At 56.2% G+C, this 27,429-nt stretch overlaps 1 protein-coding gene across 2 annotated transcripts in view; it reads right to left on the bottom strand.

The window, feature by feature from the left end:
* The window catches only part of RBM19 (RNA binding motif protein 19), a 125,056-nt gene that overhangs the window by 19,193 nt on the left and 78,434 nt on the right, over nucleotides 1-27,429 (bottom strand). For both annotated transcript variants that reach the window (XM_068563194.1, XM_068563195.1), the window contains exons 22-23: nucleotides 16,130-16,235; nucleotides 2,975-3,095 (exon numbers count right to left, since the gene is read on the bottom strand). In XM_068563194.1, the coding sequence (XP_068419295.1) occupies nucleotides 2,975-3,095; nucleotides 16,130-16,235 (227 nt within the window). The remainder of the gene's footprint in view (nucleotides 1-2,974; nucleotides 3,096-16,129; nucleotides 16,236-27,429) is intronic.

Raw genomic sequence — 27,429 nt, 5'->3', positions numbered from 1 at the left:
CCCGGGAGGAGAGCAGAGCAGAGAGGGGGGCGAGGGGGCTGCCGGCATATCTTCCCTGGCTCCCTCCCTGCTTTGGTTCAGGGCCCTGGCACTGGCTGCATCCCTCCAAACCTGGGGACCAGCTGGCCATCCCCAAGGCCTCTGCTCTCCCTGGACCCCACATCACTTCCTCCTGCTGCCCCTTCACCTCTGCACCCTGCCCCCACCTCTGCATGGCAGGCTTGGGGTGAGTTCTGTTCCCTGCTGGGACCCTGACATCCACCCGCGGTGCTGGGGAGGGTCTCTCAGGGCTCCCTTTCTGCACACTTGGTTAGCTCAGAGCCAGGGGCCCCTTCCAGAACCTCGGGGAGGGGGGGAATGTCCCCTCAAGGGGACTCAAAAGAAGTACAAACACATGGCTGGGCTCTGACAGCCAGCGCTGGCCTTGGTGGGGCCTTTTCTCACCTCTGCACCTCGGTTTCCTCATCTGTAGATGGGGACAAGGTTACACGCACATTGCAGGGTGTCAATTCTAAAGGGCCCCCTATGTTTCTCATTATGATTTAGTATCCATTCCCTCCATTTCTGGAAGGGACCCTGCACATTCTGGGCTCAGGGGCTGGATGAGTCAGGAGGAAGGAAGCCGTGCAGTAAACACACACACCCTAGATCTAACGAAGGCCCAAGGCTTTTACAAGTGGCATCTGCTAGTATAATGCCATGCGTGGGGTTGTGGCAGGGCGGGGCGGAGGGCTCTAGAGCTGGTCTAGAGTTCAAATCTCAGCTGTGCACTTTCTAGGCTTTCTCATGTCTTGGGCACACGGCTGAACCTCTTTCTCTGTCTGTTAAATGTAGACAGCCGTGCCCGTGGCTGGAAGGGTTGCCGTGAGGATGAAAGAGACAACGCGTGTCACATACAGAGGACGGCCCGGCACAGAGGAAGCCCTTAATAAACAGTAGCTTTCACGAGTCCCTTTAATGCTCGGCTGGTCTCAATTCTGTCATCCACAAAACGGGGCTAATCAGGCCCACCTCACGGGGCTGTTGGGGCATTAATGGGAAGATGTATGCAAATAACCTGCTGTCTTTCCTGATATTATTATTGTATTTGCCCCTGTCTGGGCCTCGGCCTGCAGCTGATAGGGGGAGATAGCCAATCCCACAGAAACGCCTCCAGCCGAGGCTTTCTGCTGGGGTAAGGCAGTAAATGCTGTCTTTGGAGCTCAGTTTATTGAAGGGGGCTGGCTGCTCTCCAATGCAGGGCAGGACTGCTGAGCCTGCACTCCCCCGTGGGGTGGGTGGGCGGGGGGCAGGGGGACGGGAGAGTCCCTTACACAAACATTTGCCGATGGGTGCATTTAGGCCGGTCAATGGCTGTCGATAAGGATAGGCTCTCCTCCTGCACGGCAGGATTTGGGGACTTATTGAGTTGTGTGTTTGCGACTGTGTACTTAGCCCTGATGGCTCTGCTTTCTCGTTTGCCTTTGCTTATGTATTCCCCAGCCTCGGACTGGCCCAGGCTGGCACGGGGGCCCGGAGATGAACCAATCAGTGACAGAGTTGACATGACGGCACACGACGGCACGCTCTCCACCCTGGGGGAGGCGCCAGTCCAGCGAGGAGAAGAATCGTTAAGAAATACAGGACGGGGACTTCCCTGGTGGCGCAGTGGTTCAGACTCCACACTCCCAATACAGGGGGCCCAGGTTCAATCCCTGGTCAGGGAACTAGATCCCACGTGCATGCCGCAACTAAGGAGCCCGCCTGCCACAACTAAGACCTGGTGCAACCAAATAAATAAATAAAATTAAAAAAAAAAAAAAGAAATACATGACGACGTGGCAAGGAGGTTTAGGAACACAGGTGGGAGAGCAGAGGACGGAGCCATTACTGATACCTGGGGGGTGGGGGGTGAGGAAAGGGAAGGCTTCTGGGAGGAGGTATCATTTGAGCTTGGCCTTAAAGGCTGGATAGGCATTTGCCAGGTTGGAAAAAAAAAGAAAAACAAAACTGAGAGGCAAGGCATTCTGAGCAGAGGGAACGGCACATGCAAAGACACAGAGTTCTGCCTGGCATTTGGAGACAGTGACCGCCACCGGAGGTGTGGTGGGGAAGGATTAGGCAGCAAAGGCCACTGGGGTGGGCACGGGGGTGTGTTCTGAAGGGTTTGGCAGGTGGAGCTAGAGTCAAAGGGCTTCCATGCTCTTTCTAGACAATGTGCTAGAGACGGCGAGGCCCGTGTGAGGCCTCTGGCTGCCCTCTCCAGCCGCACTGGCTGCCCCGTTTCTCGATGTGTCACACTCAGGCCAACCCTGGGCAACCCTCCTGTGGGCACAAATGTCACCTCTGCGGGGAGGCCTTTCTGGACCTAGCCCCTTCCACCTGGACCCAAAGCCCCCCGAGGTCACCGCTGCACTCCTCGCAGTGGGACATGGCAGGGGCTAAGTATTTTCTGGGGATGGGCTGCATTACTGGCGAGGCTGTGTGACGCCACCAAGGTGTATAAGAGGTGGAGCTAGGTCCTGTGACCATCGGGGCCCGGGCAGGAAGTGGAAGGCGCTCAAACTGGATAACTGAGGAGGGTCCAGTAAACAGGTAGCAGGCGCAGGGAAATCGGGGCAAGTGGTCCCTGGGTCAGCCACCGGACCCTGGACAGAGAGTGCTGGGTGCAGAGAGCCACTGGATGTGAGCTGTGGCCTCTGGTGGCAGTGACAGCCAGCCGGCAGTAATCAGGCAGGAAGTTGTGGGGGGGGGGGTTGGATAACCACCCTGACCCAGGCTATTCCTCTCCCCGATTTCCTGCCAGGCCTCCCAATGACCTGACTTGACTGGGAAACCAAAGGCGCACGCAGGCCACCAATGCCACCCACTCGGGTCAGCACCTCCCACTGGCACAGAGAAGCGTATGGATGGCGGAGGGTAGATCTGAAGGGGATGGAGGGAGGACCAGGAACCTGGCCCCCGCAGCCCGGCCCGTGGACGGCAGTTCTCTTACCGTGGAAGTGCTCGGCCGTCTTCCGCCGCAGGGTCTGCAGGCTCACCTCGGAGTCGGCCCACTCCAGCACCAGCCTCCGGCCGTACAAGTGGGTGCTGTGACACAGGGCGTTGAAGGCCCTCTGGAACGAAACAGAGAGCGTGAGCAGAGACCCACCGGCAGACGCTACAGCCTGGTCTCCTACCCGCCAGCACCGCAAACCTAAAGGCCAGCTCTGGCCCCGCGACACCTGCTTCCTGGTGCGGGTGTAGGGAGCTGATGGGCACTTCTGTTCCATTAGTGGGTTACGTGCCCAGGGACAGTGCTGCCAAGTGGCCGTGCGCTCAATACATCCGCTGTCCGGGCTGTGACTGGGGCCTGGGCCGGGCAGCCGGCTTCCCTCCCGTGTTCCATCCCATCTGGAGACGGCGACCCCGTTAGGCGGCTGGCCTCCCACCCGGCTGCCAGGGGCAGTGCCTCTGAGGAAGCCGAGCCCATCCGGCCCCTCGATGACAACCACGCGGGCCCTTCACCGTCACTGGGCGGCACCGTCCTCCGCCGGTCCTGGGGATTCTGTCCCCCATCTCTCTCTGCTGCCCTCTGCTGCGGCTCCCTTGGCCGCCGCACTGCCGTGGCCCCCCCAGCCACTGGCTTCCGCCCCGGGCTCAGCGGCCTGGGACCTGCACATGTTCTTCCCTCCTGCTCGTCACTCTTCCTGACCTCCCCCCGCACTCTGCCTACTTCCCTCTTTTTGACTTTTGTTTTGTAACAGCTTTACTGGGATAGAACTCACCATACATACAAGTCACTATCATACAAGTCACCCGTCTACAATTCAATGGCTTTTAGTCTATTCATAGAGTCGTGTGACCACCACCATACCTATTTTAGAACATTTTCATCATCATCACTGCAAAAGAAACCCTGTACCCATTTGCAGCCACTCCCTATTCCCCCTGCCCCCCAGCAAGCACCAGTCTACTTTCTGTCTCTGTGGATTTGCCTATTCTGGATACTTCATACAAATGGATTCATATGGCACCAGTGAGTTCCCTCTTAAACATCACCAGGTCTAGAGCTAAATTGGCTCTGTGCTGGGGCTCTTCCCAAAGCACCCCTGAGGTACACAGAGGCCACTGCACTTGGTAGCCAGGAGCTTGGGCTCTGAGGCCACCCTGCCTGGGCAGGGCGGGTCCTGCACTTCCTAGCTTCAAGGCCTTGGGCAAGTTAAATGAATCTCCCTGGCCTCAGTTTCCTCATCTGTAAAATGGGAATGTTAACGGCACTATCCTCTAGGGTTCTACAGAAGAAGACAGAGTTAACATGCAAAGTGCCCAGAACCCTCTGGGGGCACACAGTAAGTGCTCAATAGATGCTAGTTCTCGTGAAGGTGGTGTTGCAATTTCTCTTGGCACAAAGGCCTCGGGTTAGTGCTAGGTTGAAGGGGCGGGCTCCCAGGCGCTGTCAGCACCAGGGAGCAGCAGTGGCCGGTGGTGGCGTCTTGGTCTCCGCTTCTGGGTTGCAGGCAGCGCCATCTGCTACGAGAAGAGGCGCCGCGGGGTTTGCCCCTCTTGCTTCTTTGATGCTGTATAACCAGGGGTCTGGATTGGAACCAGTCCCTCTCTGGTCTCATCTGCACTGTGGCTGTTAGAGGTTGGACTGGGTCCCCCAAAAGAAGAGATGTGGAAATCCTAACCTGGCACCCCAGGTTGTGACCTTATCTGCAAACAGGGTCTTTGCAGATGCAGTTAAATTAAGACGAGGACATCCTGGAGTACGGCGGGCCCTGATCCAGTGTGACTGGTGTCCTTACAAGAGATGGCCATGTGAAGACACAGACAGGGTGAACGCACGTGACGAAGGAGGCTGGAGTGATATCCACAGCCAGGGAATGCAGGCTGTCACCGGAAGCTAGGAGAGAGGCATGGAATAGATTTTCCCTGAGAAGGAACCAACACTGCTGACAAGCTGAGCTTGGACTTTTGGCCTCTAGAACTGTGAGAGAAGACATTTCTGTTGTTTTAAGCCACCCAGTCTCTTACAGCAGCCTAGGAAGGCAACAGTGACCTTGGGTAAGCCAACTGCCCCCCCAAGAGCTTCAGTTTCCTCACTGTAAAATGGGGCTAACTGTGAGACTTACACACCATCAGCCCCGAGGGTGGCAGAGAGTAGGTATTTGATAGACGGCTGCATCTGAAAAGCACCGGTGCGAGGTGGGTAGGACATGCATCTTTTAAAAATTAGACATGGGGCCAAATTAAAGAAATGCTTTTGTTCTCCTTCGTGCTTTTCTGAGAAGGGCCAGGTGCAGGAAACTTTTTCTTTCCTTTGTTTTTTTTTTTAAACGTTAATTTAAAAAACTCTTTCTGACTGCCAGCAGAGCCTCTGCATTTTTTTTTTTTTTCCCATGCGGATATAAAAATGCATCTGGACTCGAAGCTGAAATGGCCCATTCAGAGCTTTAAAACACATGCGTTCTCAGCTGGTGAGGCAAAGAAACAGCCTGACTGGGGGAGCTGGGGTTTTAAGAGGGGGGAGTGAAGTTGGTTGGGAGTCTGGCGCGGCGGGTACTCCATCCTGGTGCCAGGGTCCCTGAGGAGCTGCGGTCCCGGGGACACGGTCGGATGGGGGTGGCCAAGAGGCGGCATCTGGTAGGAACTAAGTCAGAGTTAGAACAAGGGGGTACTGGAGCCTGGCAGGTGAGTCTAGGCGAAATGCCCCAACTCCAGCCGTCACATCTGTGTTTCTTTCTTACCCTTGGAAACCCACTTTCCATTCCTGTGCCACGCAAAGCCTGGAGCGGTCTCTGTTCATTACAGGAGTTGCTAAAAATTCCCTCCCCCAGCCTGTCTCTGACATCACCCCTTGCAAATTCTCATCTCTTTGGAAGGGCTTTTCACTCTAAGAGGTGAGGGGGCACGGCAATTAAGACTGGGGGCTCTGGACCTGGGCTACTATGGTTCAAATCCCTGCTTCAGCACTTACAAGCTGTGTGATCTTGGGCAAGCTGCTTCACCTCTCTGAGCTTCAGATTCCCCATGTGTAAAATGAGAGGCAGCAGCAAAGAATGGATGCACAGATTCAATGAACTATTAAGTCTGACGGCCACACTGCCTGGCCCATGGTAATTCTCACCTAAATGTTGGCTGTTGTTATTATGATGTATGCCCTCAACTTCCCATTATCACTAAAGAGCAGGAAGAATGGTAAGTAGGGTACAAAAGCTCTTTTGTATTTGAGGTTAGAGCACAATGTGTGAATCTCCAAAAACAGCAGAATTACCCTTCTCGGTTCTGGTCCCCTCAGGTTAATAGGAAATCAGGTTGTGTTTCCAGCCCTAGTGGTTGGAATGTGGTGGCCCCAAACTGTCGCAGGCAGGAGCACAGTGATTCCCGGCTAAAATCGGCCTTGGATAATCCCGAGTAATTGTGCTTCATGCAAAGAGCCTGCTATATGTGAGACCCGGGGAGGGTGACGGGGAGACACAGCCCCAGGGCCTTGGCGCTTTCGGGCCAGTGCAGGGGAAGGTTCCAGGCACAGCCCCGGCCTCTCTGGCCTGCCCTCGTCTAGCAGCTTCCTCCCAGGTCTCTGTGCCTACACTAGACGCCACTGAAACCCACACCACCTTCTTCCCAGACAGAGACTTCCCGAACCTCAGCTCTAGGGCTGCGGTCATCTCGGGGTGCCCGGGGTTCCGCGGAGCGCTGGGCGCCGCAGTGGAGGAAGTGGAAAGTTAGCTGTTCGAAGCCCTTTGCTTCTCTCCGAATCCTGCGTCTGTTGCCCGTGTTCCTCCCTTGCCATCCAAGGGCCTTCGTACCACGGATTAGAGATCTCCTGGGTTCCAGAGAACTCTAAGCACTTGACCTCAACCTACTCATGAGAACAGACATCATTCTCCCATTTTAAGGAAAGGAAAACTGAGGCCAAGGTTGGTATGCAGGTCAAGTTCCTTCTTACTTTGCCTTTCAGCCTCTACTGTTCCACCCCTGGGCCTTCGTAACATCCCCCTCAGCCTCGGAAGGGCTCCCCTCGTACAGACTGCAGCCAGGTGCCCTCTGCGTGCCCTGCGCCCCCAGCCTCCTTAAGAACACCTGCCCCATTAACGCCTGCTTGTGTGCCGGGCTCCCTGGCTTGACCTTGAACCTTGGAGGGAGGCCTCTATCCTGGCTGCCCTTGGCACAGAGCTCCGGACAGAGCGTGCTCGGTAAATATCTGCAGGGCGAACCGTGGAGCAAGACCTTCACAGAGGGTCGTGAAAGCACGTCTCCAGGCTGGGAGGGACGCTGAGGTCGGCCCCGGCTGGAGACGGAGGGCTGGTTTCGATGTCCTGCCCTGGCTCCTCCAACCCCTGAGATTCAGCCCACGAGGGCAGCAGGGAAAGGAGCACGTCTCGCCCACGACTGTCCTGTCCTGTACAAGTGGGAGGCTCTGCCTTTGGTTAGGACAAGAGCTGACACATACACAGTCCTGGGTGCGGCACAGAGACGGACAGGAGGCCCTGCTCCCAACATGCGTGACTTTGGGACCTTGGGATGGGAAGAGTCACCTGTGCCACTAACACCCAATCGCCCAGCTGGGTCAGTGCCGAAGCCTGAAGGTCTAGAACAGAACTCTAAGGGGGCACTGGTTTGGCAAAGAGGAGGATGCTGTAGAAGACGAGGCCCCCGCCGGCCACTTCGGGGCCACTTCCTTCATCATCCGATGGGCCCGTGCTGCTTATTCCTGATCCTCCCCTGCACCCCTTCTCCGGGCGTTCAGAGCTGACTCCCCTGGAGGGCATAACCAGGGCTCGCTGGCCTTGGGTTCCATTTAGGACGAGCAAATGCGAGTCGCCGGTGAGAGGTTGGAGGGAGGGGCAGAGAGGTCGGGGGACCTTCTCCCTCGATCCCTCCCTCCAGGACCACAGCTCCTGCCGGTGGCCCCTCCTTGACAGCTCAGGCTCTCACCTGTCCCTTTAAGGTCCCTTAGCCTAAGGTGGCGACAGCTCCCACTGCCACTGGCCCTGGTGGGGGTGGGTCACATCCCTGGCGAGCCCCCCCGAGCCCTTCTTACCCCTCCACGTATCTCTCTTCACTTGAACCATCTGGGGTTAGGTTCTGTTTGCTGACACAGATGGTCGCCTGAAGCCCCTCTGTCTTGACCCGGGGCAGATGGACTGCCCCCTTCAGAGAGCAGGTCTTAGACAATGCGAGGCCCGACAAGGGCTGCTCTGAGCAGGTCTAGCCGCAGTCCGGAGCTGCCCCATCACCCGATTCTCTGCCTCAGCTGTCTTGGAAACACACCTCTTTCATCTCCTCTGACCTAAGCCACCAACTGTGGGCACCGAGAGCCCTGGCCTCCAGTGCCGGCTAGACTGTGACCAGGCCTGGCAGCCACCTTTCCAGAACAGGGAAGGCGCTGGAAGGCTGCCAGCTCAGTGCCGGGCCTGACCTTTCTGCGGCTCTCCCTGGAAGACGGGCTTCTGCCTCCTGGCAACAAAAGCCCATTCGATGCCCTTGGCAGGGCTCCCGTCCCAAGGGCCATGGCTCCCGGGCCGGGCTGAGGCCAGGCCTCCTGTCCTGAGACGTCCAGGGTATCTCTCAGCCCCTCTGCTGTCTCTCGCCGAGCGGGAGGGCTGCATCTCTCGGCAGATGCCAAATCCACCTGAACACGGACGACGCCAGCCTGTCCTAAACCATCTGTGCCCCTAAATCCTGGAGGAAGCGTGGCCAAGAATGACCACGTGGCCCAGAGCACAGCAGCGAAGCCCAGGGAATGGGAGCACCGGCCCAGCTGGGCCTGCTGGGGGCTCGGCTCTCTCTCTGCCGAGGGGCTTGAAAAACAGGGGCCTCTGATTGCTGGGAGGACAGTCTGCTGCCCTGGGATGTTTTGTATCGTCTCCTTGCGGACAGCGTCCTGTGCGCTGAGGGAGAGATCACTTTTGTCCCTGTGCCAACGCTCCTGGACGCCTGTGAGCGAGCTCCCAGCAAACCTTCCAGCTACCTCTGGCCTCCGCTGGGGAAGAGCTGGTCCCCAGAAAAAGTGGGGCTCTTTGCACAATACTGGTAACTTCAGCTGTGGGCCTCCACTCAGCACCTTGGGCCACTCCGACTTACGATGCCGTGGAGCTGAGGGCAAGTTTCTAAGAGAAACACCCGGGGACTTGTTTTCCGGGCTGTGGCGTCTAAAATCTGAATAGATGAATAGATGTCTTTTCCTTGCACCCATCCATCCACTCAGCTCAATCCAATTCAACTTAACATCCCTGGAGGACCTACTATGGGCCAGAATGAGGGGACTAAACAGGAAGGTGACGCACCACCTCTGACCTCGGGGAGAGAGAAAAAAGCCACTAGGAAAAGAGGGCCAAGCCAGGTAGCCAAGGGCCAGAAGTGACAAGGCAACGAGGCCGTGGGGCCCGGTAATGGCCTTGGGCTCCACAGGGGGTCGCAAAGCATGGTCTTGTGCTTTCTGGCTTTGATCTGGCGAGAAACTTTTGAGTATTCACTTTCTCAACTACAAAGTGGAGGTGCTTCAACCTTCTTGGTGCTGAGAATACAGAAGATAATGGCCATTCATTTAACCCAGCGCCCGGCACGCGGGCAGGGCCTGATTCCCGGGACCTGTGATGTTGCCCTTGGTAGTTTAGTTTATGCATTTATTTTTTTGGCCGCACTGCACGTCTTGTGGGATCTTAGTTCCTTGACCAGGGATTGAACCCGGCCCTTGGCAGTGAAAGTGTGGCGATCTAACCACTGGACCGCCAGGGAATTCCCAGTAGTTAAGTTTTAAAATGATGATTACTTAGTGCTGCTGGGAGGGATAAAGGCTGTCTAGCTCAGCTGGGCGGGTTACCTTTCCTGGGGAACTGGTCCTGATCGCTGAATAAATGTGAAACGAGGACATCTGAACCTGAGGCCTTCTCAGAGCAGTGGAGCTCCGTGGCCTCTGACCCCACAGGGGCTGGGCAGGCCTCAGGGCACACGGAGGGACAGAGGGATGCAGCCAGCAGATGGGCACACTGCGGGGCGGCTCATACCCCAGTGATGAGGGATGCACATCTGCTAGCCTGAGGAGGGTGGCTTGTCCTGATCCCGGGTTCTCAGCCCATAAATGTGTTGGCTGAGCCCGAATCCATGCCTTGAAATGCAAGGCTCAGGATTCAAACACGTTTTCCTTTACCCCTGGGCCCTGATGGTAGGAACTAGGCAAAACCTGCAATTAAAACACAAGCGCGAGTGCACACACCTAACACAGACAAGTGGGGATAGCACCCCAATTCCTGGATTTGTGTCCAGTTAACATTTCAGGAGACAAAAAGCAACTGATAACTCGGCTTCAAAGCACAGCGCCTCTGCCCCGCGGGGCCCGGGACACTCTGCTGTCTCTGCCTCCTTTGGTGCCCTGTGCCGCGGCCTGTGGTGAGTGCTTGGCACGCAGCTTTCCACTTAATCTTCATGGCTGCCTCAAGGCGCACATCATTTCCGGTTGCGGCATGAGCAGCCTGGGGTGTGGGGACATGAAGCCCCTTGCCCACGTTCACGCAGATGGAAGGAGGCAGCTCTGACTCCACGGGCCATGCTGCTAACCACCGTGCCGCCCTGCCTTTCTAGAACATGGGCTGTCTAGGGAGGACACAGCCCACGGAGTCTTCATTTCCCTGGGGCCACGTCCTCTTCAGACTCTGGCTGCACACCCTCGGGGCCCCCGGGGAGGCTGTACTCTATGCCCTCCTTGCACTCAGGTAAGCAAACGTGTGTGTGTGTGTCTGTGTGGCGTGCACACCATCCATCGCTAGTCTGATGGCGATCGCCGTTTATGGCGCCTGCCCCGTGGCTGGGCACCCAGCGAGAAGGCGGCTGTCCCTGCCTTAAGAAGCTCTGTCTTGCTCATCGTCACCTCTTCCCACCACTGGTCGCGTTTCAGCGGAATCTGCAAGGCGAAGGCCATGGGTGCGGAGAGGCCTGATGGGACCCCCCCCCACGAAACTCTCAGCATCACCCCAACTGGGGTGGGCCTGGGGCCGTGTCCACGCCCCCCTCTCCCCGGGGAACCATACAAAAGTGAGACGTGAGAACGGAGACGTTAACTGGCGCGACTCCCCAATTAAAGCTGCGGTTGTTTACCAGTGAGAAGAGAAGAGCGCTGCCTGCCAACGCCGACCGCCATCCCAACTCCCTACTGCCGGCTCCCCCCAAGTGTTTATTTAAGCCAACACATTGCTCTGCTAATTGGATAACATTCCGTGTGAAAACAGACCTTTTAAAACAACAGCAGCGGCAGCAAATAAAAACAGCTGCAACTGCAAAAGTACAAAGGCTCGGTGGGCTCGGGGAAGGGAGAAATTAAAGGCGCGTGCGTGGGGGAAAAAAAAAAAAAAAAAAGGAATGTTCTGGTTTCTGGGCTGCAAGTCTGCTCTTTGCCTTCTTTCCCTTCTTCCTCCGTGACCAGCCGGTCCAAGTAAGGACAGAGGAGGTGATGGCTTCTAAATGGAACCCCAATGACTATCGGTGGCCTCTTGGCCAATGGGCACAGCTGGCTGGGAATCCCAGGTCACCTGCCCAGGTAGAAAGCTGCTGCCTCCAAGGCTTGGGAGGGTTGGCAGGAGACGGTGTGCGGCTCTGGAGGCCCCTAAAGGAATGCCCACTCCTCCTCTGGGGGCCCCGGAGGAGCTGATTTCATCCTGGGCTTGTTCCCAAGAGATGTTTTAAGGGCCAACCTCTTGGCCTTCCTCCAAAATGTCTAATTGGTGAGTTGCTGGGGATGGGTGAGAGGTGAGGGGTGTGGTGTAGAGAGGAGGGGGCTGGCGCACGGTTTGGCCACAGCTGGCACTCAATTTAAGTGACTACGTGAATGAAGGGAGGAAGTGCTAACCCGTGGACTTTGGAATCAGATCGACACGCGGGGTTTCCCAGCTCTGGCAAGTGGCGCCATCCCTTCGAACCTCAGTTCACCCATCTGTCAAATGGCTTCCTACCACTGATGCGTACAGATGCCCAGCACCGTCCCTGCCAAAGACGGGCTTTTAGAAGTTGATGGGTTTTTACTGACGCCAAGAGGCTGCCCTTCCAGAAACACCATCAGGGCCCAGAGAACCACGTGGCGCCCGAGACACTGCAAACATCCCTACACACAAGAGCAGACCCAGGCCACCACCAGGGAAGACCAGCGCATTTGGGACTTCCTGTCTGCCCTCATCGACCTTTGTCCCTGCTTCCCTCCAGCACGTGGGAGAAGGTTCTTTGAGAAAGGTGGGCTCATCACACTTGGAGGTTTAGATAATAATAACAGCAGCCCTTTCAGGGGGACCGACATTCATGCCTGGGACATTGGGGGCTGGTGAAACGCCCTAGGTTGGGACAACATGCCAGCTCACGGAGCCTGTGACTGGGGCTGACGGCCAGGTCTCACCCCTGGTTTAGCATCTTAGCAACAGAGCCAGGTCCTGGCTTCCTATCGGTTCCCGGGACCCTGCACACACGGAGCTTAACAAGCGCCTGGAGGAACCGGGGAGGGAGTTATGCAAATCTCCAGCTGATTCCAGGGCTGCTGCAGCTTGGGATGAGACAATGGGTGTACGGTGTACATGTCACACACAAAGCCAGCTCAGCCGGTCGCAGGAGCCTCTGGCTATTGTCATCAGTTGCCTGGTTACCCTGAGCTCTTCGCGGAGCCTTGCGCTAGGATTCTCTTCCCTGTTTGGGGCGTGTGCTCGACCCAGAGGGGCCTGACGGATGACGGAGTTTCCCGAGAACGTGGGGGGTGGAACACGGGGTCTTGGAGCAAGGTCGGAAGACTCAGAATCCCTGGGGGCGGGGAGGACGCAGATGACCTGTGCTTGGGGCCCAAAGAGAGATGGGGGTGCTGAGCGGATGCCTCCAGGGACCAACCAGCGTGCCCGATTCTCTCCTCAGCCAGCTGGCGAAGTGGACTGGTTGGTGCCCAGGAAAGAGTACTGTGCTGTGAGTCGCATACCCGGGTTCACAGCCCAGCCTGGAAACTGCTAGTTTCGCCACTGCTTTCCAGACCCAAGGTTCTACAATCAGCCTCTGCTCCCTCCCCGCCTCCTGCCCCTAATATGTGTCCACTCCCCTCATCTTTTCCTCCCTGTCTCCTCTTCTCCCCTCTGAGGACCGCCTGGGGCCCCGGGGCACAGGAGGCTTACACCTCCAGGTTCCAGCGCTGCTGATGCCACAAGAGGTACCGACCACTATCTTCCTGGAGGACGCCCCACGGCAGGAAACGGGGCTGAAGCCCTCGGTGAGGGAGCCGAGTGGTCAGGGTTCAGTCAAGCACCGGGAAGGATTTCTAAAGCAGGTCTTCTTCCCTGAAGCGCTTCAAAGGGAGAACCGCTGGGGGTGGGAGTGGGGTGGTGGGCGGCGCTTGTCCCGAGAAACTGGGGGTCCTGGAGTTTCCCCTACCAGCCCTGGGATTCCCACGAGTTCCTTCTTTTGAGATGAAAAAGAGGTCTCCGGGGGTTTCTAACTCAATGTCTCCTTCCAGCATTGCTTTCCCTCTTCAAACTCACGCCCGCCCTCGAGCTAACCAGATATTTACAATATTCAGAAGTCTATTCACCAATATGCAGCGCACACGGCTCTATGGCTCAGTGGAGAGGGCGAAATGTTCCACTCGGGAGACAATAAAGTTCTTCAGACAGACGGGGAGAAGGAGAGGGAAAAGTCACGGCAGCTTCTCCGAGAAGCAAAAAGAGCAAAGGGATCTTTGCAGGAGAGGTGCGCTCCCGGTGGGCTCAGACTTCATGGGAGACACCAGCTCGCTCAGCGGCGGCACAAAGGGCCCGAGTCCTGGTGCAGTGAGAGGCGGGGATGGCGGGGCCGGGACAGCTCTGGAGCCAGGCTGCCGCCTGTCGGAGGTGAGGGGCCGCAAGAGCCAGTCCTGGAGGGGCTGTGGGTTGAGCCCTCGCTGTCCTCGGCTGCCCTTTCTCTTCCTGGAGCCCAGGACGGAAGGGACAGAGGGGGAGGAGCCACCTCCATAAGTCAGCAGAAGGCTGTGCTAGGCTTTGCAAAGAACATTTGCAGCCTGGCTTCCGGTGCCAGGCACTAGCCAAGCGGGCACTGGCACTGCCCTGCTACCTGAGAATCTCCCCCCCCCCCCACGCCCTGTTCCAATGACCCCAGGGAACAAAGCTATATTGACTGCATCCTGGCGATGGGAGCGTGGAATTTCAAGGCTGGGAGTCCATGCCTGGTCCAACCCTCTGGGCCCCGAGAGCCACGTTAATTCTGACTTCAAGCTCTGGAGGGAGGCTGCCTCATGGAAGAAGCTACTAGTTGGAGGGGCGTAGACAACTTTTCTCTCTGCTCCTTCCCTTCTTCTTAGATCACCACCATCACCATCCTCCTCCTCGTCACAGCTAACAGACGGAGCTCACGGAGGCCAGATCCCGTTCTAAGACTTATCATCTCATCCCAGCCTCACAACGATTCGGTGAGGGAAATTCTATTACCGTTCTATAAGGGGGAAACTGAGGCACTTAGAAAGTAAGTCACCTGCCCAAGGTCACATAGCAGGTAAGTGCTAGGATTCTGGCTGCAGAGTCTGTGCTCTAACAGCTAGCCCTTGCACTGGCCCTTAATAAGAGATGTTTCTTGGGGCAGGGAGTGAATCCCCTTTCATTTCTCCCCTAATCGCAGTCTCACGCAGGAACCCCGACATAAAACAGATGACAATGGCCCTACACACTCACAGAAGCTCAGGGCTAGATGGACGCAGTGGAGAAAGCGCTGCCTGCACCCCTCTCTTCTCTGTCCACAGATGGAGGGCTGGTGGCTCTGAAGGGACCTGGGCTGGTGGGAACGAGGAGGAAACAGCTCACTCATCTCGAGCACCGTGTGCCAGGACCCGTGTCACCATCTGCCTTCGTCCTGTGGGCGTGGGACCTGTCATCATTCCCATTTTACAGATGAGCAGACTGAGGCACAGGGCAGGGCTGGGAAAGCCAAGCAGCCAGCAGTAAGTGCAGTGCTCTGCACGGCTGTTCCCTGGCTTCTCTCTGAGCCAGTGGGGGGGACCCCGCAGGTGCCTGCCTTGCTGGTGAGCGTCAAGGCCGTGGGCCGGCTGCACGCAGGGGTTGCGGTCCCTCCTGTCATGACAGGAGGCGAGGGGAAGACTGCCAGCCGAGAAGAAAGAGGCGCAGATGTCTGGACAAACATGGCCACGTGTCAACAAAGCAGGCACTTGAGTTCAAGACGCTGAGACAAAGGTGGCTGGCAGGCCTGCTGAAGTCCTGGGGCACCCTCTCTGCCTGTGCGTGTTCCCAGGGCCCACAAAGGCCGCAGCTGTGTCCCTGAGATGACACCTTCAGCTCCACCCACAGGGCCTCTGGCAACGCCAATTTGCTGCAGGCCAAGAGTGTGATTCCAACAAATACTCTGCTTTTCTGAAGATGCCTCCTCAGAGGCGGAGGGGATCCCAGCCATCAGTGACACGTGCCCCGTGCTGTACTGCACCCTCAAGGGAAGACAGGCCAGGACGGGGGAAGGCTGCCTGTGGCACAGGCTCTCGGAGGGAGCCCACGAAGCCAGCGCCATGGCCCCCTCCCCCCAGGATCCTGACCTGGGGCGGTGAGAGCAACAACCACGGACGCAGCCAGAACCCCAGTCACACAGCCTCTGCCCCCTGTCTGCTGCCCGGAGGACGAGGACCCAGGACCTACTGCACCAAGCCCACACCCGGAGAGGCTGCCTTGCTTCAAAAATAAAAGGTGGTTCTGTCTCCAAGGAATTCCGTACACGTGCTTACACACAGCAGCACTTGCCTGGCCTGAGCGCACCTGAAATCAGCACACAACAGAAGCCGCAGGCACCAGCAGGAAGAAAAGGGGGAAGAGCTGTCCCCGCGGGTTCCCACTGGGGTGCCTGGCGGCCTCCTCTCCGAGCGCTGTCCCCTGGTTCCCCTCCACACTCCGTACAGCCTCTCCCATGCTTTCTGTCTGACCTGGAGCGGCCCGGGACACAGAACTGCCCCTTCCTCCAAACACAAGGCCCACGGTCTTTTCTTCCAAGGACATTGTGCAAATTAGCAGGGCTGGGGAGAGGAGGGGAGAGAAAACCCGAACAGGGAGCGGGGGGGGGGGGGGGGGGGGGACGCGCCCATGTCTGTGAAGAGGCCTTGCTGCTTCTCCCACAAAGGACCCAGAAAGGAGAGGCCAGGAGGGAGGGGCCCTGGTCTCACCTTGGCGTCCTGCTTGGTGAGGAAGTCGACGAAGCCGAACCCTCTGTGCCTGCCTATCCCCGTCATCTTCTTCGGCAGGCGGACGGTCTTCAGCTCCCCGAAGGTGCTGGGAATAAAAACACGGGAGTTTCAGAATCGAGGCCTGCAAAGGGGGCGGGGGGAGGCAGGATCGATTCTCACCCGCTAACCCTTTCCAGTTAGAAGAGAGGATGCCCGCAGATGCACACGGGGGGGTACGTGTGCACAGCCAAGTGCACGAACACTCGTGTCAGTGTAAGCTCCCCACTGGCCAGCACGTGTCCTGGGGGCGTGCGTGGGTGGCCTTCTCCCTCCGGCCTGGCCATCACGCCGGCAGGGAGGGAACCATCAGACTGGGTATGCCGTTCCTCTGGGGATGGAGAATTTTCCGTTCCTCTCTGTCGGGCGGGCAGGCACACTGGTCCTCCCCTTGCCTGGGGGAGCAGGGGTGAGAGGGTGGGGTGAATATCCAGCAAGGGGGATCCAGCCCCGAGCATGCATGGCTGGGCTGGGGAGGCACTGGCCAGGCCAGGGCCCCGGACTCGGGGTTACCACGGACTCCCCATGGACCCCCACGAATCTGAGTAAGCAGGGCGAGTCCCTTCTCCCAGAGCTGGGACCTGGGATGGTTCTTCAGCGCTTGGTGCTTGAATGCCACACAGCCACGCCCTCTAAACCCCACTCCTCCTGCCTCAGGGTTTTGATATCTGCTAAGCCAAAGTCAGGCAAAGCTGACTTTGGAGGAGAAAAGTCAGGTGTCCCCCCCACCAGCCAACAGGGATCAAACAGGTAAACACGGCCTCCAACCACCTCCCCAACGCCCCCTCTCCCCCTGGATAAACCTTTGAGAAATTCCCGGACAAAAGGACTGGGCCTCCCTTGCTTTCCTGTCTCACTCCCCCGCCCCCAGCCCATCCTCAGGTCCACCATTTATCAAACATATACGCACAAATTGCTGCTGATAAATATTTAATGTGCGCGGCATCTGAAAGAGGTATTATTTTATTTGAAAATCTACACACACTTGCGGGCGCCCGGGCACACGCACCTACACACGATGGTGCAGGATGCCTCGGGGCCAGAGACCGATCGGGCGAAAGACGCAGTAAAGGCCGTGAGCTCTCGTGAAATGATCTAAGCTAAAGCTGTGGAGTTAACCCGCAGCCCTGCCAGCATGACCAGGCATCTGCCAGCCCAATTTCTGGAGGCAGGACGGTGTGTAAATGCGGCATTATGAAGCCTCAAAATGAATCTGCACGTCTCCTCGGCACTCTCCCCGGCAGCTCCGCTCCCCCTCCCGGCGCCTCTCTGAGCAAGACACAGAAGCTGGGCTGCTGGCGCCACGGCCAGCCTCCCGGGGAGCGGAGGGGCTGCAGAGGATGGGCAGTGGAGGCCTGTCAGTCATCGCAGCCGCCGGCTGAGGCTCGTGGCCCACCTGGAGCGGCCCAGAGGCTGGGCAGGTGGGGACTAGCCCGAAGGTGAGGTGGGAGAACCCAGCGGAGTCCTGCCCACAAACCCTGCTTTATTCTGCCACCTAAAGGCCGACACGCCCCACGACAGACACGCTGCCTCTTTTTCCAGCGAAGCCCCGCAGCCTCCGTCAAGGCTGGCCTTGGACACGGAGGGCAGGGGACACACATATTTTCTTGCAGGCTCCTTTGGGTAAACATAAATGGCGCTTTGGCACCAAGTTCTTCAGAGAGCCACGGGGACTCTGGGGACGGTGTATCTGATGGATTCAGACCTGGTCTGAGAAGGCTGAAGGGCACAGGGAGGCCTTGCCGAGCACCCGCTGTGTGTCTGGGTCATGCTGGGTGCTGGACAGACACGGCCACAGACAACCTATGGGGTGTGCCGGTCTCTCCGCCTGACTCTCCACCCCTGCCCCAGCCTCCGGGCTCTCAGGCCTCGGCTTCCGTGAGCAGCCTTGGCTGATCTGCTCTGGGTGGGGATGGATGCCCCCCCCCCAGCGGTCAGGGCCCACTGTGCTTCAGGGCGTTGCGGTGTGGACGCCTGGGTAAGGCTCTGCCTTCCCCTGGGGCTGGAATTCAGCTCTGCGAGAGTGGAAACCACACCTATCTTGCCCATCACGGGATCTGCAAGCAAGGTGCCCCAGGCCTGGCTCAGAGTGGACGCCTGGAGGTAGTTTTGGAACGAAGAAACAGCAGCCCTGGAAGGGGGAACACGACCACTGGGATGTCACACCTACGCTCAGAGGGTGGTGATGAGGATTCCACGAACCAGGCCACGGGCCACATACGAAGAGCACAAATGTTAATTAGTATTGGTCTCACCGCCCCCATTTTCAGATGAGGAAACTGAGGCTCAGGGAGGTAGCGGTTCTTGCGAGTAGGTGGCAGGGCCAGAGTGTGAACCTGGGAGTGTCTGATGTGAAGCCGGAGGAGGAGCTCTCTCCGCTGCACGACGTTTCACCCTCTTCAGTTATCTGGAGGCGACCAGCCACTTTCAGGAGCGGGGCCTTCATTCTGAGGCTTGGCCCCGCCTGGCACGAAGAAGGAAGGCCGTGTACGGGGGTGGCGAGGATTGCGCCGTGCAGGGGGGTTCAGTGACTCGCCCAAGATCCCAGGGCAAGCGAGGCCGACTCAGACCCAGTTCCTCCTGCCTGCACTGGGTGCAAAGCCCCTGCCTCTGCCCACAGGGGCTCCAACTTCCCGTCCCCTGATGGTCTCAACGGCCCCTGCCCAGTTCTTCTTAGCCGTGGCTCATTTCTGGGACCTCACCCGTGTGTGTGCGCATGAGAGACCGAGAGAGGGAGAGACCGGTGAGGCTAATTCCTCCCTCTCTGCAGCACACTGCAAGCGGTGGACGCTCTATGCATGGTAAGCAGCTGAGGGTCCGGAGAAAGGCGAGGAAAATAATTAAAAGGTGGAGAAAAAAAGCTGATGAGAGAAGCCGAAGGAGCCATGCTCACGTGGCCCGGAGAAGCGGCATTTGGGAGCTTGGCAGGGAAAAGCCGGGACGGAGGGGCATCCTCGATCCACGAGGGAGTGAGGGTGGGGACCAGGGAGCTGGGGGGCCGTGGGGGAGGTCACTGCCCGTCTGGGGTGTCCAGACAGACATCTGCCTGGCCAAGGAAATGCTGTGTCCCAAGACCCTAGGAGCTTAAAAAATCATGACACGAGAGAGCGAGGGCTTCCAGAGCAGCTGGAAGATTAGGGTTAGATCTTAGAAAGAACTTCCCGATTCCCGTGAAGCCCCGGAATGAATGGCTGGAGCTTCAAGACACCGTCATTGCAGCTGTCACCCCAGTGACCGATGACAGAGTGTCTGTGGCGTGCTAGGCCTTTTAAATATACCGTTTCTAGGTACAACAATTGTGGGGTAAGAGTCACCGCCTCCTATTTTTACAGATGAGAAAACCAAGGGCCAAAGAGGCCAAGTGACCTGCCCAAGCCCCACGGCCCGGGACTCGAAACTCAGGCGAGCTTTCCCTCCCGGCTCAGGAAGGATGGCTTCGGCTGCTTGTGTAACTACTGTGTGGGAGAAAATAAAGCCGATACTAATGATCTCAGAGAGATATCAAAAGAGAATTAAAAAGAAAAAAAAAAGGTTGGGGCGGGGGAATCGATGAAGTACCTTTAGCTCCTTGGAGATAAGCGATATATAAATACCAGCCATTATTAAAGTTCTTATCTGACAGCAAAGCCCACGGAGCCATTTTTAAGAGCGGCTTTTGCAGGAAGTTCTGCGTGTCTCCTGGGAGCAGAGGCCTGGGCGTGGCTGGGCAGGGCCACCAGGGACCAGAGAGGGAGGAAGATGACGGGGCACCCAGGAACCAATCCCCCCCTTCCCGCCAGCCCAGACTCTACCACTTGGGAAGGAGACACGGATGCTCCCCACTGTGTAGATAATAGAAACCACAAAACAGCAATTACTGTATCAGAAGCTGTGAATAAAGAGGACATACGGGGCTTTTAAACATGGCCCTCCTTCCCTCCCCCACTATGCTCACACTTCAGTAACAAACTCACACCTCACTTTTCCAATTATTTCATTCACCTCGGGTTCACCAATTACTCCCCCACGCCGCAGCCCCGCCCCGCTCCGCCACGCCAGGAGCACGTGACTGGTGGGGATCCGTGGGTTTTTGACAACTGGAGTTTGTTGTCACGTTTTTAATTTCTTTCGAGGTGCAGTGGGGGTGGGAGGGGGAAGAGGAGGAGGAGGTGGGGAGGGCACACCAAGGTGTGGAGCGAGGCAAGCCAATTATGCCTGGGCCTCGTAAACAAGTCCAGGCATGCAAATCGTATTGGCACACAGGCCTGATCGCAGACACAATACGTGTGTGTGTGTCTCGCGTGTGTGAGGGGATCCCCTCCCCTGGCGCCCTCTGACTGGACCTGCCACAGCCCTGGATGGCAGCTGCTCGGTGGCGGGGGGGGGGGGGGGGGGTTGGCTCTGCTACTGAAAGGGATGAACCGTCCTCTCTCTCCTCCTTGACTGAAGTGATGGGATGGGGTGGGGTGCGGTGGGGACAAGGAAGTGAGGGGGAGATAGAGAGAGCCCTCCAGAGATGCCGAACCTGATGATTTTGCAGCTGTGCTGATGCCTGGGTTTGGGGGTTTAATGGGCAGGCTGGGAGGCCGGCCTAACCTTCTAGCCCGCACGCTGACACCAAGGAGGGGTCGGGCACACCCCAAGGAGCCTAGGCCCCCCTGCTCCCTGGACACAAGTCCTTATCACTCTCCTATTTGGATCTGCTGGAGGAACCAGAGTCCCAGCAGAAGTGCTGAGTCACGTGGGGAAGTCTGTTGGCCTGACTTCTCTACACCTGCACTCAAGGCACTGCTGAGGGGAAAAAAAAAAAAAAAATCAGCTGCCACAACAGTGTGGTGTGAACAACAATGAGATAAAGGGGTGGTTTTGTGATAAGAATAAACTGCAGGCCTCTTTCTGTTCCTTCTGTAGTAAGAAAAAAGGGCTAAATCTCTTGGCATCGAAAAGCCTTTCCAATATACCACCACCAATCTTCTAACACACACACACACACACACACACACACACACACACGTAATATCCATTATTCCCCCTGTCCTTCTCAGTGCCATGTGCCCCGCGGTGTGTTAAATATCAGCTATACATGATCTCACAACAGCCTTATGACCTAGGCACTGCTATTCCCATTTTATAGATGGAGAAAACTGAGGCTCAAAGAAGTTATGTGATTTCTCCAAGCTCACCCCCTGAGTCATTACCTACGACGGGGGTGAAGTGACTTGTCCAAGGCCCCACAGGTGGTAATGAGCCAAGCTGGACTCCAAGTGGGCAGTTTGTCCCTGAACTTGTGCTTTGCTCACTGGAAGTTTGTGTGGTCTGTCTTGTCTATTAATAATTGGCCAAAGGGATCTGTGTGCAAGGTGCTTGGGGGAGGCAACGGTGGGCCAGACATCAGCTTTGCCTTTAGGGACCCTTGGCTGGTAGGGAAGAGCTACAGGCAGGCAGCGAGCCCCCTGCTGCCCCACAGACCAAAGAGGACTCTGGGATCAACCCCCCCATCTCAACTGCTTAGGGTCCACAGCCTGGGGCTTCTGGTCCCCGCTCACTGCTCTCTCTTCCGTGCCCGCATCCTAAAGAAGGGTCCACCATGAACTCACGGAGTAGTTCCCATGGGGTGAATGAACGTGGCAGGATGGCAGCCGCTCTGCCCGGTGCCCCGTCTCGTGTTCCCCTTTCCTTACTGAGTTGCCGTGTGGCTAAGGGCCCCAGGTGAAGCAGGGTGGAGGGACAGACAGGCTGAATGGACATCTAGAGACAAACCCATCCCTCCGTCGACGACAGGTGGTTTCTGCAGCGGAGGGAGGCTGGGCAACAGGACCCATCATCCAAACCTCCCGCTCCTGGAATGTATACAAAGCAAAGGCTTTGGTCAAGGCTGCCTTGTCCAATCCTGCGGCCTCACAGATGGGGAAACGGAGGCTCATCCAACCACACTGGCTTTCTTCCTGCTCCTGAAGCCACCAAACTTAGGCCAGGACCTATGACCTTGCTCTTCCCATAATCCAGAACTCTCCATGCCTAGCCGTTCCCACCACAGACCCTCTTGTCATTCAATCTCAGCTCGAATGCCACCTTCTCAAGGAGGCCTTCCACTGCCACCTTATTTAACGTCACTTCCCCGCGCCACCAGCCACGCTGTCACATCTGAGCACCGTCTGGAATGGCTTGTGTACTTATTTGTCTTTCCCTCCCTGTTCTAGAGACACAAAGAACACTCTAAGACGGCAGAGTCTAGTCTCTGTTGTGTCTGCAGAACCTAGGCCTGTGCCTAGCCCACAGAAAACACTCTATAAACATTCATGAAAACACGCACTTGACATTGACCGAGTCCTCCCTAAGCGCCGGGTCTCCATCCTTCACCCGAATCATCTCACACAATGCATACGCTATCGCGATGGCACCGGCACGTCCGGGGCCAGAACACCCAGTCCTTCTGTCCTCAGGACACTCTCTCATGTTCTACAACCACACGTTATTACAAGGAGTGTTCGGCCCCCAGGGGCTCCTTCCAAAGTACCTGCATCGATTCCTTCAATTGCAAGCAGTGAGTAACAGCCAGCAAAAAGGGGGCCGGCCGGATTACTCACCAAGGAACTAGTGCCGAGACAACGGGGTTCAGAATCCTGCCCTGCTGCGTAGGAGAGAAAAGACATCGTTCCCTCCACACAGCCCTGGCTGAGCTGCAGACAGGAGTGGGGAGTCTCAGCGAGGCTTCACCTGCGGCAGCTGCTCCCCCAGCAGGTTATGCGGGTGAGGTGTGTATTGACCCCGGATCGCGCCTCTACTCCACCCAGGGGGGCGTGGAGAGGGGGCAGTGGCTTTGGGAGCCGTTTCATGGCTCAGAGTTTCTTCCTCTTTTGTTCTCTCTCGCTTTTTAAAGAGTACCTTCCAGACTGAACTTTTCCAATTACTCACTGCTCATCACGGTGAGAACTGGATGTAGAAAGGTTACCTTATCACCACTGGCGCACTATTCCTTTCATTTTTGCCTCTTGGAGGCTGAAGAATGGCCTGGTTTCCACGGAAGGGAGAGAGGAGGTGTGGAGGACAGTGCTTAGCTTTTCTCAACAGCCTTTCACAGGGTCCTCTGCAGGCAAGCGTGACCCTCTCGTTTTCTAGATGAGGAGTCCCGGGGATGAACGGTTAAATGGTATCTCTGAATCAGAGTCTGGGCCCGAGTTCCAGGCAGAGCCCGGACTCGCCCGAGAGGCTCTGGCGGAGGGGACCTGGCACTGGAAAATAGAGGCTTCCTGTCGTGGCTCTGCCTTCACCTGCCGTGTGACCCTGGCTGAGTCGTTTCCAGGCTGGACTGATAATCAAGAAAGAGGGGGGGGGGGAGGAAGCTGTATAAAAACATCTTGAGACGTGCCAGAGCCAGGATAATGCAGGGGACAGAACACTGGTCCCCAAGCAAAGACCTCTGGGGCCAGACAGATGACGGGAGGGAGCCAAGAGAGCTGGGGGCAAATTGGCAGAAAGGCCCCCAGCTCTGGGTGATTCTCAGACCTGTAGCAAGAGTGTCATCCAGGAGCTTGTCAGAAATGCAAAGTCTCAGCCCACTCCCCTCTTTCTGAATCGGAAGCTCTGGGGGAGACCCAGCAGTCCAGGTGGTAACAAGCTCACCTGTAACAGGTGAGGGTGATCCTGCCCTAGGTTGAGGACCACTGTTCCACCAGAGCAGGCAGGGACCCCTCAGCCCCAGCCTGAACAGCCAGCTAGGCCCAGGACTGGCAGATCTTTCTTCTAAAGAAAGCTCTGCAATCCAGATTCTTTTAAGAAACGGGATTTTAAATATTGGTATCAAAGTCAAAACATTTTCAACACTGTGTTGCCAAAGATACCAGATGCCCCGTTTTTAGCATCTGCACATGCAAGCTCCGTTCTGATTCAATTCTAAGAGAAAAGAAGGGCTGGTCTACTTCCAAAGTGATGGAATTTCCCCCCCTCCTTATTACCTCAGACTGGGGCCCAGCCCTCTCCCTCCTGGCCCCCTGCAGCCTGTCGGCCCCCTTGGTCGTCTATGTTCACGTAATGTGGGATTCTAAGCTCCTTGAGGACAGAGAGGGTTTGCCCATCACATTTGCCCCGCAGCATCTAACCAGGCGTGGACACCTTCGTGGCTGGCTACACGGGCACTGAATCAATTGCCCCTCACCATTCTCCAGGACCCAGCCCCAGGCATGAAGCATGGTAGGAATTTTAATGTGCCTCGTCATTCGGATGTCATGGATCCTGCATTCACTTGGCGACTATTTCCTGAGCATGCCCCACGTGCGGGCACTGCGCTCTGTGCTGGGACAGAACGGCGGGCCAGACGTGCCCGGGCCTCCATGGGGCACAGCCTCTTTCTTGTTGATTATAAGCCGGTGGTTTTCATTTTTCAACCCCCTAGGGTTGGTGCACATCCTCAGTAAAACACTTTTGAGCGTTCATCTCCAATATATGTACACTTTTAATTTATAAGTGACGTGCACATGTACTGCTGTTTCACTGTATACGTTCATCCTTAGATATTTAAAACATTTAAAAGAATGAGATAAAACAGAAATAGAAATGGAAATTGTCATGATTTCCTACTGCTTCCCCAACTGACAGTCGTAGGCACTTTTTAGAGTCCCACACCCTTTGAAGGCACACAACGGATCAGGCATTGTCCTAAGTATATTTCATGTGTAACCTCATGCCGTCCTCAGCAGTCCTGTGAGGCGTGGATCATGGACCCATTTACATACGGGGAAACTGAGGCTCCAGCTGCTTAAGGGATTGGCCAAAAGTCAAACCTAGGCCTGAAGAAATTCTAAAGCCTGTGCTCTTAACTGTTGCTCTGCACTAGAAGGGGGCCATCTGTGCACGGCTGCAGGGCTTCAGAAGAGCTGCAGGCTGAACACTGCCTGCTGAATCTGAGTATACTCCTTAGGCAGATCATGTCAGAAAAAAAATTTCTGAAATCAGAGGTAACTTTTAAAAACAACATTTCTCAAACTTGTCCTGAAAGTTGTTATTCGGTATTCTGGGTAAAAAGCATTCTGAAATTAAATACATTTGGGAGAGATCTGCCTAAACAGATTTCAGTAAGCTTCTCCGCTGCAGACCTTGTCAGTCCCTTTAAGGTATTTGATGCAGGGAGGATTTATCTGGAAGAGCGAGAGAGAAGACACAGCATTTCTCAAACTCATCCAGCCATTGAACCCCTCCTCCCCTCAAACAAGAAAACCTATCAGCACCTCCTAAGACACTGTTATTCCACGGAACACAGTTGGAAGATTCAATTTGGAAGAGAAAAAGAAGTAAGACAGTCACAGACCTCAAGGTGAAAGGCCTTTGCCTTGAATACTCAGGTGAAACCTCGAATTCGCCAGGGACCATGCAGAGTGGGGAAATGCTGCAGGAGTCTGGTTTTGACAGTGAGGGGTCGAGTCACACGTTACTGAAAGAACCTAAGTTTGGAGTCAGATGTGAGTTCAGATCCTAGCCCTGCACCTGACGTCACCTTTCTGAGGCTCAGTTCTGTCACCTGTAAAATGGGAATAATCAGCCCACCGTACAAGGCTGCTGATGCCATGGTTCCTGGCATGTACTGGGAAAGAAGAAAGGGAAGTTGTTATCAGGAATGCCCTTGTCCTTAACACGGACCTGTACTGGCGCCAAGCGAGTGACACCTCCCGAGCCCTTACGATGTGTCAAGTCGAAGCTGAGAAGGAGCAGGCTGGGCTGGTCTCTCCTGGGGGCTCCCCAGGGGTTTCCAGCAAAGAGATCTGGTAAGAGGGCCAGATGTGATGTTGTGATTCTTGGATCCCTGAGAAAAGAAGCAGTTCTCCATCTTATCCATGTGTCCTACTAGTGTTGCAAGATAATTAGAAGAAATCGTCCCCAAGGAGGCATCGGTCAGCCAGACCCAGGCCCCTGTGTCTTCCCTCGGGCCGAGCGAGCCCAGTGGAACAGCTCGTGTTCCCTCTTCCTTTCGGAAGGAGAGCATCAGGACGCAACCTCTGGCCTGGGGCGTGCATTCTGGTCAGCTCCACGCCTCTGCCGGGGTAAGTTAATTGAATATACAGTGGACGCTCCCCGCCACCTTCTCCCTCTCTGGTCTCAAGTACAGCTAATCCCGTTACAAGAAAATAAAGTGGATAATTCAGGCTAATGAAATCGTTACAAGAATGTGGCCAGCCAGAGGTGGACCTTCAGAACCAATTTAACACCCTTTGGTGTCGTTATTCTCAGTACAGAAAATGTTTGAGAGGAAGGAAAAAAAATTAGAAAGAAAAAAAAAAAAAAACCCAAACTCTCCCAAACCAGCCTCCTTCTGGTGGGCTTAAGTGTGATTAAAGAATTAATCTGCCACATATCTTGCTTCTTGCAATTATCTCTGTGGTGCCCAATATCACCATAGTAACTCCAGAAAATATGAGAGAAGGTAGAGAGAATCCAGGAAGTCCGCAGGCAGGGTTACACTTGTCTATAACTTGATACCTTTTGCTCTGCCCATTGCTGCTGCCACTCAGAGAAGGGCCACTCCCGGGCCTCCACCTAAGCACCACACTCGGAACCCTCTGATACTGGATTAGATTGTACATCCCTGAGGTCTCTATGAGGCAGGAGAGGGTGGGGTTAGCTCCCATGCAAAACGGGGCAGGTAGCTAGACCCCCTTTCCAGGGTGGCGGCGGGGTGCTGGGCAGGGAGATACCCCTCGCCACTGGTCCACACCCCTCGTGCCGCCCGCTGCCAGGTCACGGCCAGGCCTCCTGAGAAGGCTGAATGAAGGGTGGCCCCTCTACTTCTCAGCCCTCACCACCTCCATCAGCGGCTGCCCCCTCCTCTGCCACATCTACGCATACACAGAAAGGGCCCCTTCAATGTCATTTCTTTTTTTTTTTTTGCCACGCCGCATGGCATGTGGGATCTTAGTTCCCCAACCAGGGATCGAACCCGCGTCCCCTGCATTGGAAGCGCCGAGTCTTAACCACTGGATCGCCAGGGAAGTCCCTCAGTGTCATTTCTTTTGGATCCATTTTACCGCTCAGAACTCTAAGGAGGACTGCATGTCATGAGCCCAGGTTATCTCCGGTTGATTCCCATCAGGCCCACACTATTCTTCCAAACTACCATGGCCTGTTCTAACATCTCAAGCTAAGGGCACAAGTCTTTCAGTGATCTAAGTGGCCCTAACTGGAGACTGTGGAGGGCAGGCGGACGAGCACGAGGACGTGAAGGGAAAAGGAGACGCCAGGTCTTACAAATACGGGGAGAACTTCCACTGAGCTTG

Source organism: Eschrichtius robustus, chromosome 14 (assembly GCF_028021215.1).
Source record: "Eschrichtius robustus isolate mEscRob2 chromosome 14, mEscRob2.pri, whole genome shotgun sequence".
In the NCBI taxonomy this organism is placed as follows: domain Eukaryota; kingdom Metazoa; phylum Chordata; class Mammalia; order Artiodactyla; family Eschrichtiidae; genus Eschrichtius; species Eschrichtius robustus.
Note: the sequence above shows the minus strand (reverse complement) of the source record. Positions and strands in the feature narration are given on the sequence as shown.